The 15,238-nt window shown below is 40.6% G+C and overlaps 1 protein-coding gene across 1 annotated transcript in view; it reads right to left on the bottom strand.

The window, feature by feature from the left end:
• ADAMTSL3 (ADAMTS like 3) overlaps positions 1–15,238 on the bottom strand; it is a 676,817-nt gene that overhangs the window by 536,059 nt on the left and 125,520 nt on the right. Inside the window, exon 3 of the mRNA XM_073653131.1 lies at positions 5,671–5,790. Coding sequence (XP_073509232.1) covers positions 5,671–5,790 — 120 coding nt within the window. The remainder of the gene's footprint in view (positions 1–5,670; positions 5,791–15,238) is intronic.

Here is a 15,238-nt window from a genome sequence, read left to right as displayed (position 1 = left end):
AGGAGGCGTTCCAATGCACCTAAAGTGCATTGATTCTCCTCCAATGCACTCTCAAGCTAATTTACATATATCTCCAAAGCTCGATTTCTCAGAGTTGGTATCTCAGACATGAGTCATATTTGTTTTTGTTAAAGGATTTATACCGCCAGTCTTTTTCAAGTGGCATGGCTTATTTAAGAACTCCTCTATGTACTGTGAAGATGTAACATTCTTCCACATAAACTATTGCTGAACTTGCTGAATTGTCATTGGGACCTCATCCATATAGATATTAATAAGACTCTCTTGTGACAACAACTTATCCGCTAAAGAGAGCGGCTCAATCATCAGCAGAATTCAGAAAAAGGTACAGCATGTCAGCCACTGGAATGAATGGCTGACTAAGTAGCATATGATTAGATCATGTCCATCAGCACATGAGCAGCTCTTAGTCACTACAGATGAACGAATCTGCCAAACATTCAAATTCAGCAGATTTGCTCAAATTTGGACAGGAGATTCAATTTACATCAAAATGATTCTATATGAATTTAATGCACCGTGACTTCCATAAAAAAGGCATTTAATATGTTCTAAGGTCTCCTTACCCAAAGCATGATAATCGAATGGGCCATTAAGAGATTAAAAAAGAATTATCATATTTGTCTAGCCCCTCATGTGTGCCTGCCGTCACAGCTCCCTGGTCTTGTCCTTTCATGGCTTTCTAAGACTCCTGCTCAGCTCAAGCGTCAGTCTTCTCTTCACTCTTCGCCATAGCTTCTGGCATTCGCTAGGCCTCAACGCGAGTTCTGACTTCATGATGCTATGACATGTGCAACTCCATATGACTGTGTGGGGTGACAGACGTAATAATGTCATGACATCAGAACGTTACTTGATGGCTAGCTGACACCAGAATCCCAGAAGAAGAGTGAAGAGAATATTGGTGGCAGAGTGGAGTGGGTTCCTTAAGAAGTTAGCAGAGGACTGGCAGGGAGCAAGGAGAGGTGAAGAGTAGTCAGACCTCCAGTGATCGGAAAGTTATGCCCAATCCTTTGGACAGGAGATAACTTTTATATTTGAGAACACCCGTTTAAGTCAACAGTATTTGTATATAACATGTTCACTTTCGGTGAAGTCTTTTTTGTCACTTTTGCTTAATCATAGCCTTGGAACCTCACATTACTATTATACCCATTACTTCTTCTATTAGAAAACATCTGGTTGTAATTTATAATTTTAGGTATATTTTACATGACGTAGTCCATCAAACTTGACTTGTGACTTACCTATTAAGGATTCAAACTCTTCTTGTCTTCATCATTTTGTATATATCTTCTCAAATTCATACTTATTGCTAGACATAATAATATGCTTTTTAAATTAAGCTGGCGCTTCATGGAGCCCTTGTCGTATGGATTTCACGTCTTGTTAAAAAAAAAACCTGCCCAATTTAATTCTCATCAATTAGCCACTCAGTCCAACAGGCCTGTATAGTTACATCTCTCTCAGTCTAAGATCGTCTGCCAGATAAAATCCAAAAATTCACCATCATGCCCAAATGTCACCAAAGAGGTTCCTGTCCTCGAAGAAATGATTCACCACTTAAAGCAGCTTCTAATGTATTAGTTGTCTGCTCATTTTGCTTACAGCTCTACTTTTCTTAATTACATTTTGATATTTCTGGGTTTCAAGTCCAACTATAAGTTTACCATGGAGTTATAGCTCCAAGTTATAAGGTTTCCATGCCACAATGGACATCTTGGAACCAATTAATTTACTAATTTGAAGGCACTCATTGCAATTATTGGATATACAAAAATGGTATCTACATAATGGGTTATTCCCAGCAGTATAAGTGTCACCTTTTCAAAGGATAGGTGATAACTACTGGATCAGTGGATGTCCAACTGCTGGAAACGTCACCAATCCTGATTACAGAATAGAACAGCAGCAGCACATGCCATTTTGCAAGTTATTCCCTTATCAAAGGAATGTTGTGAATAACCTTTCAACCATGAACAAGGAAAATGTAAATTAATTACTAGATATGCATGCCGCATATGAAAAAGAAGACAGTAGACAATTACCGTATATTCCGGCGTATAAGACGACTTTTGAAGACTGAAAAATCTTCTGTCTAGTCTGGGGTCGTCTTATACGCCGGTAATGCTTTTGAACTTTCAGAAATTGACATGCGGGGATACTCTGGGGGTGTTAATAAGCTGCCGTGGCCGTATCCCTGCCATGTCGGAGTTAATATAAGGTGGAGGGAGTTAAAATACGGCGGCGGTACGTCCAGACAGTCAGCGCTTCTGTGCTGAAACTGACACATCGCTGCGTATTCCCAGCTCCGGACACAGCGCAGGGCTTCTGTGCCGACAGCTTTCACTTGTCACAGAAGCCCTGCGCTGTGTCCGGAGCAGGGAAGTTCGCATCGCTTCTGTGACAATATATAAAAAGCCGGCAATTCAGCAGCGGCATAAGCCGGCACCCGACAATTTAGAATAGAAAGAATAGAGCATCACACATAGATTAGATAGATAGAAACATGTCAGTCACATATATATGAAGTACAGTGACAGTATTGCTTACTGTACTTGTCATTTAGTGTAAAGGATTTATTAAAACAAATAATAGTGTTTTCATGCACTGTCTCTTTAAAAAAGCCGGCCGGCAATTCAGCATCTGTACCCGACAATTTATAACAGACAGAATAGAGCTTCACACATAGATTAGATAGATAGAAACATGTCAGTCACATATATATGAAGTACAGTGACAGTGTTGATTACTGTACTTGTCATTTAGTATTAAAATAAAGGATTTATTATTAAAAAAATTGGCGTGGGGTTCCCCTTAATTTTAGGCTCTAGCGGAGGTTAAGCAGACGACTGGGGCAGATGTTTGAAGCCTGGGAAGGGGGTAATACCCACGGAGCTTCCCAGGCTACTAATATCAGCCCCCAGCTGAATACATAGCCTTTACTAGCTATTAAAATGGGGGACCCCCCCAAAAAAATGACGTGGGGTCCCCCCTAATTTAATAGCTAGCAAAGGCTAGGCAGACAGCTGGGGGCTGATATTAATAGCCCAGGAAGGGAGCCATGAATATTGGCCCCCTCCCAGGCTAGAAACACCAGCCGTCAGCCGCCCCAGAAATGGCGCATCCATAGGATGCGCCAATTCTGGCACTTAGCCTCGCTCTTCCACGCTGCCCTGTAGCGGTGGCAGGGGGTAATAGGGCTGGGGTTGATGTCAGCTTATAATGCCAGCTGACATCAAGCCCAGGTTAGTAATGGAGAGGCGTCTATAAGACACCCCCATTACTAACCCCATAGTCAAAGTTAAAAAAAACACAAACACCCAGAATAAAATCCTTTAATTGAAATAAAGACACAATTCTTTATTGTTCTAAATTAAACCATACTTACCATCACGCCCATTCCAGCTGAAGCCAACGATCTCCTGCAATAAAAGAAAAATAATAAAGCAACCTCATCCTTACCTTTCCATGGTTCCCAGGACAGCTCCAGCTCTGCTACATCGAGATGACAGGCTGGACCGCAGCAGAACGCCGCCATCCAGCCTCTCATCCCGCAGACACTGAGAAGCGCAGGCATGCTTGCGCTCCTCAGTGTCTCGCTGTGACGGCATCCAGATGAGCCGACAATGAACTCAGCTCACCTCCTGGACGTCCGTCACTGACAGCGTGGGAAACTTCTACTGCGCATGCGGGGAGCAGGAGAATTTTCCCACGCTGTCAGTGACGTGCATGAGGTGAGCCGAGTTCATTGGACATGATCTCGGCTCATCTGGATGCCGTCACAGTCAGACACTGAGGAGCACAAGTATGCCTGCGCTTCTCAGTGTCTGCCGCATGGCAAGCTGAACGGCAGCGTTCTGCTGCGGTCCAGCCTGTCATGTGAATGTAGCAGAGCTGGACCGGTCCTGGGAACCATGGAGAGGTAAGGATGAGGTTGCTTTATTATTTTACTTTTATTGCAGGAGATCGTTGGCTTCAGCTGGAATGGGCGTGATGGTAAGTATGGTTTAATTTAGAACATTAAAAAATTGTGTGTTTATTTCAATTAAAGGACTTTATTCTGGGTGTTTGTGTTTTTTTTAATTACTTTACTAGAAATTCATGGCGGTCATGTCTAATATTGGCGTGACCCCATGAATTTCGGGCTTAGGGCCAGCTGATAATGCCAAGCTGGCCCTAACCCCTTTATTACCCAGTGAGCCACCGCACCAGGGCCCTGGATGAGTTGGGTACAGCGCCAGAAGATGGCGCTTCTATGAACGCGCCATTTTCCGGGGTGGCTGCGGACTGCAATTTGCAGCAGGGGGGGCCCAGAAAGCTTGGGCCTCCCTGCGCTGCAGATTCCAGCCCCCAGCTGCCTAGTTGTACCTGGCTGGACACAAAAATAGGGCGAAGCCCCACGTATTTTTTTTTTTTATTATTTCATGAAATAATTAAAAAAAAAAGGGCTTCCCTATATTGTTGTGTCCGGCCAGGTACAAATAGGCAGCTGGTGGTTGGGGGCAGCCCGTTCCTGCCTGCTGTACCTGGCTGGACACAAAAATATGGCGAAGCCCCACGTCAACATTTTTGGGAAAAATTAATTACAAAATTAATAATTTAGGGACTGCATCTTTATTAACCCCTCAATTGTCATTTAGTGTTAAAATAAAGGATTTTTTAAAAAGAAAATTGGCGTGGGATCCACCATCATTATAGTCTCTAGCGGAGGTTAAGCAGACGGCTGGGGCAGATGTTTGAAGTCTGGGAAGGGGGTAATACCCACGGAGCTTCCCAGGCTACTAATATCAGCCCCCAGCTGAATACCTAGCCTTTACTAGCTATTAGAATGGGGGACCCCCCCAAAAAATGACGTGGGGTCCCCCCTATTTTAATATGTTTATGAGTGACAGTTTTCCTGCTATATACCTGCATGTCATAAGAATTTAAATTAAAAAAGGACCATGTTAAATTCAAATCTGTTTTTTTTTAATTTTTACCGGTGTTTGGTATGCGCTGGAAAAGGGGTAGTCTTATACGGTGAATATATCCTAAACTCTATATTTTAACAGGAAAGTAGGGGGGTCGTCTTATACACCAGGTCGTCTTATACGCCGGAATATACGGTACTTCTCCAACTGTTGCCTCATTCCCCAATATTCACATCTAGTGACCAAATTGTTACATGGAGCATATTATTTATTTTATTTGCTTATATAGCACCAATTTATTCTGCAGCATTTTATACCAGTATTATCATCAATGATATCAGTGTCTGTCCAATATGAGATCAAACTCTAATTTCTTATTTCAATACACACAATGGGACCAATTTAGCCATTAGTACTGTTTTGGGCATGTAGGACAACACCAAAGTATCTGGAATAACCTTAAGCAAAACAGTGGGAGAACTAGCAAGTTCCATGCAGATGTTTCCCTTAAACAGATTGGAACCAGGAACGGTGCTAACCATGAGACCTCTATGCTGCTTACAATTCAAGAGAACTAACACAAGACAAATATGTACAACTGCTTATATACAAATACAATCTGATAGTAATTAGAATGTTTGATGTTTGCCAAGTAATTGTTTTGCTTGCATGCATTCATGATGTCAAAATGCAATCGGAATGGATATCTCATGAAGATAAAAAAACACTGACTTACTTGATCATCATAGCGGTAAGTTAAAAACTGCTCTCCAGTTGTATCTTCCAGGAAACTTCCTTGTGGCGAGAGGGCGAACTCAGGAAGGAAGTATGCTCCTTGCTCCTGATCAGCTGCAGCCTGTACAAAGATATGGAGGATGAGTTTCAGTACATCAACAATAATTTTCCTGTGAAGAGCGTACATATCACAGAGGCAGACAATGGGGCATTTTAGAGAGGTGTCAAGAGCCTATCTAATAGAGGACTACATGAATACCAAGCAAACAGGTGATGAATTAGGCAACTGGGTCAATAAATGGACATTAAAGGGGAAACAAACTGTAGGCTATCACGTTTAGAGTGGCAAAACCTGGCTAGAAAATGCCCAATTGAAAATTAATTGCATTATTATTGTACTTATAAAGCTGAAGCATAATAAATGGTTTATTCAGAATAGTAGAAATAAAGCAACTAAAGGAAACCTGTCAAGCATTTCATACTTCCTGAACAACAGACAGCATGAAAGACAGACAGAATACCTCATTACAGAAATCTATCTTTACTTTTAAAATACTGCAATGCTTTAGTGAAAACATATCTAGAAAAACAAACTGAGCATGTTGAAATAAGAGCGGTCACATCAAGAAGAGTCCACTGGGCGGCACCCAGTAGCTTCTCCCTGCACACTCTGCTTAATTCATAGGTCACTCCAATTACGTAGTAAGGGCTCATTCACACCAGCGTATAACACGGCCGAGTGCTATACGATGTTTTATCGGATAGCACTGGGTCCAATGTTATACTATGGGGCTGTGCAGATCTGCTATTATTTTATCATGCCGATTTGGTGCGTGTCAAACATTGGATCTGAGTGACATTAGCATAATCGGCCCGATTCTCTCGCATGAGCGAATATAAGCTAGTGTGACCCCGGCCTTAGAAAGAGACCCATCATTTAGACAGAGCTGAACTAAAGCCCCCGTCACACTAAGCGAGATCGCTGCTAAGTCACAAGTTTTATGACGCAACAGCGACCTCAGTAGCGATCTCGCTACGTTTGACACTTAGCAGCGACCAGGCCCCTGCTGTGAGATCGCTGGTCGTGTCGGAATGGTCTGGACATTTCTTTGATCGTTGAGGCCCCGCTGGGTAGCATGCATCGGTGTGTTTGACACGTTACCAACGACCTTGTTGACGACTCAGACACAGAAACACATAGGCGTGCATCGTTATACAGATCGTTAAGGGTCGCTGCATCGCTGCTGCGTCGTTGGGAAGATCTGACTGTTTGACATCTCAACAGCGACCACATAGCGACGCAGCAACGATCCCTGACAGGTCGTATCGTTGTCGGGATCGCTGTAGCGTCGCTTAGTGTGACGGGGCCTTAAGGAAATCCAGAGGGAGTTTCTCAGTGGACACTTCTCCTTGTTTCCTTTATCATACTGTACGTTTTTACATACTGTGACAAAGTCACTGGTAGTGTGTCAGAAGGGAGGTATGTGTCACTGAGACTCTTAAGCTCAGTGATGTGAAAATATGCGAGTTCTCCTGCACAAGTAGGTGCAGAGAGCATTAATAGAACCACATTTACAAGGGAATATTTTCAGTGGATAGTGAAAGTGCAGGGCGCGACGTTATCCACCATCCCTCCCAATCAGGGAAGTGTGGGCTTTAAATAACCAGCCCTGACACTCAGACTTGTTCAGTGCCTGAGGAAACTTTGCTCCAGGAAGAAGCTAGCATGGGGTATGCTGAACCTGTGCATGGCTAACTGGGTGTGTGGCCAGACCTTGGCCGAGATACGGACTGTGCTGTAAGTTTTGTATTTTGTTTTATCTCTTTAGCCAAATGGGCTGTTTTATTTTTGGACTCCAGGGTAGTTTATGATTCCTAAATAAACTAACCCGAAAATTTAAAGAGACAGTGTCCCGTGTTTTACCTTCGCATACAGCCGAGCGTGTCGCATTTACCACAATACTTACAGTTAAAAGGAACTAATGCTGCAGGTTTAGAGTGAGGGCACAGGATTTTACATATGCTTAGTAGTAGTGTATATATCTCACATTTAAGGTCAAATTCTTAAAATTAATGCCCTCCACCGTTCTGTCCCTTCCAGCTGAAGTGTCCAAGATCGGTTCTTGATTAGTACTTAACAGTGGCATATCTAAAAGTACATGTAAGTCAGCTGCTTAGGAAATGCAATAAAATTACTACATTTCAGGTGAATTATCTTTTACATATATAAATGAACAAAGACATATATTCATATGTTAAATATATACAGTATATACAATATATATATTTTTTTTTGGGGGGGGATTTCAAATATCAATTGTATGACATTTTGTAACACTGATTTATCAGCTCACAGCAGAAGAACTGTCATTGAGAAAGAGTCAGATCCATGTTTAATGATGTTCACAATTTTATACAACGTATCCAATGAGTCTCTATTTGGATTGACTTTAAAAGCAGTTTGCCAGGAGGTTTGCATATTTATTGTTTCATGGTATTGTAGTTTAGGGATAAATAATAAATATTTCACTTTATTAACAAATACTAAATTTAGACATTACTTCCCTAACTAAAATTGCATTTATTCGAGGATTCCAATCTTTTGAACTACAATGTGTAAAAATGTTGTCCATCACTTTACAGTAAGTGATAATTTGGCATTTAAAATTCCCTCTAATCCTAAAAATAATCCAGTTTTTAGCCAAAATAAATGGGTAGCCATATGTAACATTCATTCATTACAATGGCCAGTGACTAAGCACTAGTAGCTGCCTCCCCACCATGAGTCATTAATGGAATTAATAATCACTTACTGTGTGACTTTTATGACATACATGATTCAGACAGTAAAAGTATTTTTGGGATATCCCCTTTAGGTGTAAATATCGGGCTGCTCTTGAAATATAAATTGTTTTGATTCTGTCCTAACATTCCATACACTTGATAATATAGTTGCACATATCACAGAGGTGAACACATATAAAACTCATAAGTCATAACCCAAGATGGTTTTACCCTGGGTCGTAGAATGAACAATGTCTTGGTTGTAAAAAAGTAGTCGCCTGTCTTGTGTAAGACGTATTTACACTTGCATATACAGTTACTAGGAAAACGATGTGCAGCAAAAAGGAAGGAAATAGGAAATAGTAGAAAGCACGGAGGAAAATAAAACAGTGAACTAGCAAGGTTTTAAATAATACTTTCCAGCGTGTGTGAAACCTGCTCAGATAAAACAGGCTCTGACTATAGACTAGCTCTACAAAATATGATTTTTACAAATAGCTACTTTACTGTATGTATGACATCAATAACCATCACACTAGGCTCATATGTCACAATGGTTGCACTTGTTATGGAGCCCACTGTGTCCTATTATCTCCCAATTCACACACAAATTCTCACTGAATGGCCGGCACAATAGTAAGAATCTACTGTCCATGTAGAAAATTCTGCTGGGGCTCTCAACTACCTAGCATGTGTGACCTCTGGCACTGAGCATATACAGTGAACTGGGAGGGTATGAAAAGGACATGAGCAGGCAACATGTAACAGCAATATATGGATATATGGATACAGGAGCATTTTTTTTTAAATTATTCAAGTTGAACCATTTTTTTTCCTAATTAGAAAATGGAATAAGAAATGGTAGGAGAACCATAGCGATAGAAAATTTTTACTATGGTTATAAATTATAATATTCGGCAAAAATATGTCACTTACTCTAATTGTCATAAATCTTACCAAAAAATACCACAAAATGACACTCCATAAACTGAAATGAGCATTATTCCCTTGGTCCATAAAGGGGTTCTCCACTACTCAGACAACCCCTTCGGAATACCTATGTTTCCCCCCATTAAAATTAGAACACTTATAATCAACTCCGGTGCTGGTGCCATTCCAGTGATGTTGGCACTGGCTCTCCCAGGGCTCATGTGACATTGCTATGTCATGCGATCTCTGTGGCCAATCAGCACTGGCTTCACTCTCATATAATTGACATCCGGAGGAAGTGAGACAACAGCCACAGTTCTCACTTCCTCTGCATGTCTTGATTTGTCCGAAGGATGGGAGAATTAAGCCAGTGATGATTGGCAGCAGGGATCGCGTGATATAGCAATGTCAAGTGAGCCCTGGGAGAGCCAGTGCTGGGACAGTGGTAGCACCGGATTATTTTACTGGGAGAAAACATAGGAATTCAGAAGCATATCTGCAATTACTTCCAAGCAGGTATGGTATCGAATCCAATGTCGAGTAGCTCTGACAAGCAGTGATCCCATAATGTTTTGTATTATTCTCTTTAATTTAAAAAAAAAATGTGTGAAATGTGTTAAAAATGTGTGAAACCAAATAAAGCCACTAAAAGAAGCATATAAATCATATGTTTTTATTTTTACAAGCCAACAAATAATAGCCTTAGCATGCTTCTTTTAGCTTCAAAAAGTTTGGTCTAGGCCGCAAAACATACCTAATTCCTGAATGCATCTCTATAGTGAATATAACAAGTCTGCACACCCGTGTCTCTTTACCCGAAAACATTTCAATTTCTTTTTCAACTGAATTGTACAGCTTATGGGTGACATTAAGGCTACGTTCCCACGATGAGCTTGTGGTGTGTTTTTGATTATGTATATTTTTGCGGTGTCATAATTGCAGCGTCTTGCGGTCCCAGCAAAGTGGATGGTATTCATAGAAATCTCATGTTCTCTGTGCTTCTTTTTAATTCAGTGTAAACTGACCTGCGGTACGTGTTTCAAATCCACAGCAGGTCAATTTCTGTTGCAGGTACGCTGAGTTTTTTGTGCGGATTTTCCCCATAGACTTGAATTTGCATTAGGTCCGTAAATTACACAGGTAAAAAACGCACGTGTGTTTTAAGTGCATTTCTGCACTTAAGTATTTCAATAAAGTTTTGGCAAAGCCAAATATCAGGAAGTATCAAAAACAAAGCAGCTTTATTTAAAGCGTAACATATGAACAAGAGACAAAAACCGCAGCGTCAAAAACGCATGTTAAAAAACGGCACACAAAAACGCAATAAAAAACAGAAGTAACCTAATTTAAAAAATAGGTGCAGAAATTTTGCAACATTAAAAACTCACCAAAAGCTCAACATGGGAACAAAGCCTAAAGGTGAAAAAAGTTCTGATATGTTTCTTGGTATGATTTTTTCCATGAAAAACCTGGCATTTTAACAGGCGTGTGTAGACTTTTTATATCTGGTGGGTGAAGAGGTGGGTCCTGCTAACCCTGGGCCACCGAATCCTCTGGGAGGTTCTGAACGAGCCTGGTTGTTTTCAACAGTATCTGCATGTACGCAGATACTGTTGAAATTGTGATGGGGGATGGAGGGGTCCGATGCTGTTTCACATCGGGCCCCCCTGTCTCAAGGGCCCCATATCAGCTGCGTGGGCTTCCGGTATGGACGGTAGACCCCTGATATCCGCTGTATCCTCTTTTCTTATACCTGTACCCTCGTTGTACCTCATTCTGAAGCCAGCATTTACCATGTCCTGCAGAAGTTTATCTTGTGTAGGTGTCTACATTTTTCTACAATGTCATGTACAGTGCTATCTAATAGGTTGATGCTATATAAATAAAGGATAATGTCATATTTTACCATTAAAGCAGATGATAAATACATTTTAAAGTATAAAAAGGAGATAGCATTACTAATGGATTCTTACAGAAAACTAGAACACACCCGATCAATAAGCTATAACATTTGGTGATGGAAATGCCTCTTTAATAATCATATAACTGACTCTCATGACCCACTTGAAAACTTTAGTAAAGTACTGTGAGTTGTCGTTGTGGTCGGAACACCTAAACATTGTTTATTGCATTATGCCTAGTTTTTATACTTATAAGCGGAAAGGAAGCACAGACGGATATTTCCTCCAGCATCTGGCAAAATAAAAAGGCCACATATTTAACAGTTACTGTATTGCACAAATGCCTTAGTTTGCTTCTGTTTGATATCTCCCAAATAAGCATAGTAAATGAAAAATCAGAGTTTCATTCCAGAGGTGTCTGCATAAATGCCACAAACTCTAAGAAAAAAAAGTCAGAACTGAAATAACCTTGTAAAAATATAACATATTATTATCCAATTAATTATAAATTACCACACGTCTTTCAAAAACCATAAATCTCTACACACTTCCCATACAGAAGAAGGGACCCGGCTTTGCTTTCTCACACACTTTTTATTATCTAATAAACATTTTGCCATTACATAAAAAGTGCCTATGTAACCACACAGGAAGCCCAATTGCTTAAACCACAAACCCGTTCTCCAGCGATGGTAACGGGAGGTTAGAGGGTGTATCAAGGTTTCTGGTGAGACTTTATTTGTGCCTACTTGGATATATTGGTCTACAATACTTAGACACTATAAAATGCCTCTTATATTTGGTGAACTAGGAGCTAAAATTATTTTAATAACTTGTGCTATTATACACTGCACATCTTTCGATATTCATCCCAAAAATTTTTTTAGAAGCTCCTGTTTGAATTTAGATCGACGATTTCAGGGCCTTGTACTTTCCTGGTTTTAATTTATTATTGTAATTAAACACAATGGAGCATATTTATCAAGCTAAATGTATGGAATTCTGCATGCAAATTGCCTCTTCAGAGAGAAAAAGGACTTGAACTTTATAGCGCCACCTATTGGAAGCAGCAATTACAAGTCACAATCGACCGTTTAACGAGTCTTACAATATGACTTAGGATAATAACCAAATCAGTTTGTTATTATCCTAAGTCATATTGCAAGACTCTTTAAAGGGTCGATTGTGACTTGTAGGATCACTGTTTCCAACAGGTAGCACTATAGAGCTCTAGTATTCTTCCTCTCTGAACAGGCAATTTACATATTAAGTTTCCCAGAGGAGCATTGTACGGCAAATAAGCCTCCTTACCTTGACATGCCAGAGCCAATATGTCACTCTCCACAAGGAGAAACGCTACCCCTGGAATTCTACAATAATTTGCCCCCAAAAAACAGCTTTTTACGCCTTGCACCATTTAAGCACTCTCTGTGTCTTTAATTGACAAAGTGGCATGGCCTTGCCACAATTTTGGCTCAAGTTTCTGTCATAAAGTAAGCTGACTAAAAGGTGTTCTAAACTTGGGTTCTGTTTCACTAGATTTTGCCAGAAACTTGGTGTAAAACTGTTTGAAAAGTGTAAAAAAATTCTCAAAAAAAAAATTGTGACTTTTAACATTTTTATACCAGTCTTTGATAGTTCCACCAACTGTCTGAATAAAAGTGGACAGGGGTGTAGCCCGGGTGGCAGACAAATTAATCACAATGTATGGTATCAAGAGACCTAAATCATGAAAGAAATGCACTCCAGTCCCTGCTATGAATACATTTCTTACACTGGTGCACAGCAGTTGGAGGATGCGTCAAATTCATTAAGAGGCGCAGGGTTCATAAAGGGAGTCTGTCAGCACAGAATGACTGTTCAAACCAAGTACAGGTGCCAGCTATTTTGATTGACAGCTCTGAATTTCTAAAGATAGACAACGGTGGAGATCAATGGAAAAAAGTAGGAGGGAATGTGCCCTTAAATGATTGGCTCCATGAAGGGTGCACCAAGCGCCTGTCTTGGTTTGAACAGTCATTCTGTGATGAAAGACATCCTTTAATGTATTTGACACTTCTTTATCCAGCAAGCCCTTTACCAAGACTAGCATGCAAAACTCCAATCTTGATGAATCGTGGCCTTAGACTAGACAGGATTAAAATCGGACAGATTTATCAAACACAATGAACCATTTATTTAAATCTGGTACATTTTAGGACTGTTCAGTCTATGTTTGCACTGTCTATGAATTAGACAGTATTGATAACTGTGCCCCATTTTTTTGGATAGACTTCTCTTACATAGAGGACTCCGACACTTTCCAAATGTTCTATGGTTATCAAGATCAATATTCGCTAACTTCCAGTCTTCAAGGCCCACCAACAGATCATGTTTTCAGGATTTACTTAGTATTGCACAGGTAATAATTCCATCTCCTTTGCCATACTAATGAACTGCTGAAAACATGATCTGTTGATGCCCCTTGATGACTGGTATTGGGAACACTGATCTAGATATTTAATTCTCATACGTACGTGCCACTAAACCTTTGGACATACATGTGGTTCCTAGAAAACTCTTATAATTCAACAATATCCTCTTAGTCTAACCCATAAACTTGGTGTGAAATAGTCTGAACATGTGGAAGGACAGAGAATAAATGAGATTCAGACACTTTACAGTGCATCCTCAGATTAGCTATAGTTGATCAGCACCGTCACTTGATAACTACAGGTGCTTCTCACTAAATTAGAATATCATCAAAAAGTTAATTTATTTCAGTTCTTCAATACAAAAAGTGAAACTCATATATTATATACAGTCTTTACAAACAGAGTGATCTATTTCAAGTGTTTATTTCTGTTAATGTTGATGATTATGGCTTACAGCCAGTGAAAACACAAAAGTCATTATCTCTTAGAATTAGAATAATTAACAAAAAACACCTGCAAAGGCATTTTAAATGTTTAAAAATGTCCCTTAGTCTGTTTCAGTAGGTTTCACAATCATGGGGAAGACTGCTGACTTGACAGATGTCCAGAAGGCAGTCATTGACACACTCCACAAGGAGGGTAAGCCACAAAAGGTCATTGCTAAAGAAGCTGGCTGTTCACAGAGTGCTGTATCCAAGCATATTAATGGAAAGTAGAGTGGAAGGAAAAAGTGTGGTAGGAAAAGGTGCACAAGCAACCGGGATAACCGCAGCCTTGAAAGGATTGTTAAGAAAAGGCCTTTCACAAGGAGGGGACTGCTGCTGGAGTCATTGCTTCAAGAGCCACCACACACAGATGTATCCAGGACATGGGCTACAAGTGTCACATTCCTTGTGTCAAGCGACTCATAACCAATAGACAACACCAGAAGCGTCTTACTTCGTGCCAAGGAGAAAAAGACCTGGACTGTTGCTCAGTGGTCCAAGGTGTTGTTTTCAGATGAAAGTAAATTTTGTATTTCATTTGGAAATCAAGGTCCCAGAGTCTGGAGGAAGAGTGGAGAGGCACACAATCCAAGCTGCTTGAGGTCTAGTGTGAAGTTTGTGATGGTTTGGGGAGCCATGTCATCTGCTGGTGTAGGTCCACTGTGTTTTATCAAGACCAAAGTCAGCGCAACCATCTACCAGAAAATTTTAGAGCACTTCATGCTTCTCTCTGCCGACAAGCTTTTTGGAGATGGAAATTTCATACTCCAGCAGGACTTGACTCCTGTCCACACTGCCAAAAGTACCAATACCTGGTTTAAAAACAACAGTATCACTGTGCTTGTTTGGCCAGCAAACTCGCCTGACCTCCTATCTATGGGGAGAATCTATGGGGTATTGTCAAGAAGATGAGAGACACCAGATCCAACAATGCAGACGAGCTGAAGGCTGATTTCGAACGTTTCGAACTGGGGGCGATATGTGCGGGGTGAGATGTGCGGGGGCAAAACATCCTAGGGGGCAAATGCTGGGAACGAAATGTGCGGGGGCGAAAT

Source organism: Phyllobates terribilis, unplaced genomic scaffold (genome assembly GCF_046119375.1).
Source record: "Phyllobates terribilis strain yellow unplaced genomic scaffold, ASM4611937v1 Scaffold_11__3_contigs__length_659146591, whole genome shotgun sequence".
Lineage (NCBI taxonomy): Eukaryota > Metazoa > Chordata > Amphibia > Anura > Dendrobatidae > Phyllobates > Phyllobates terribilis.
This window is presented reverse-complemented; position numbering and strand designations above follow the sequence as displayed.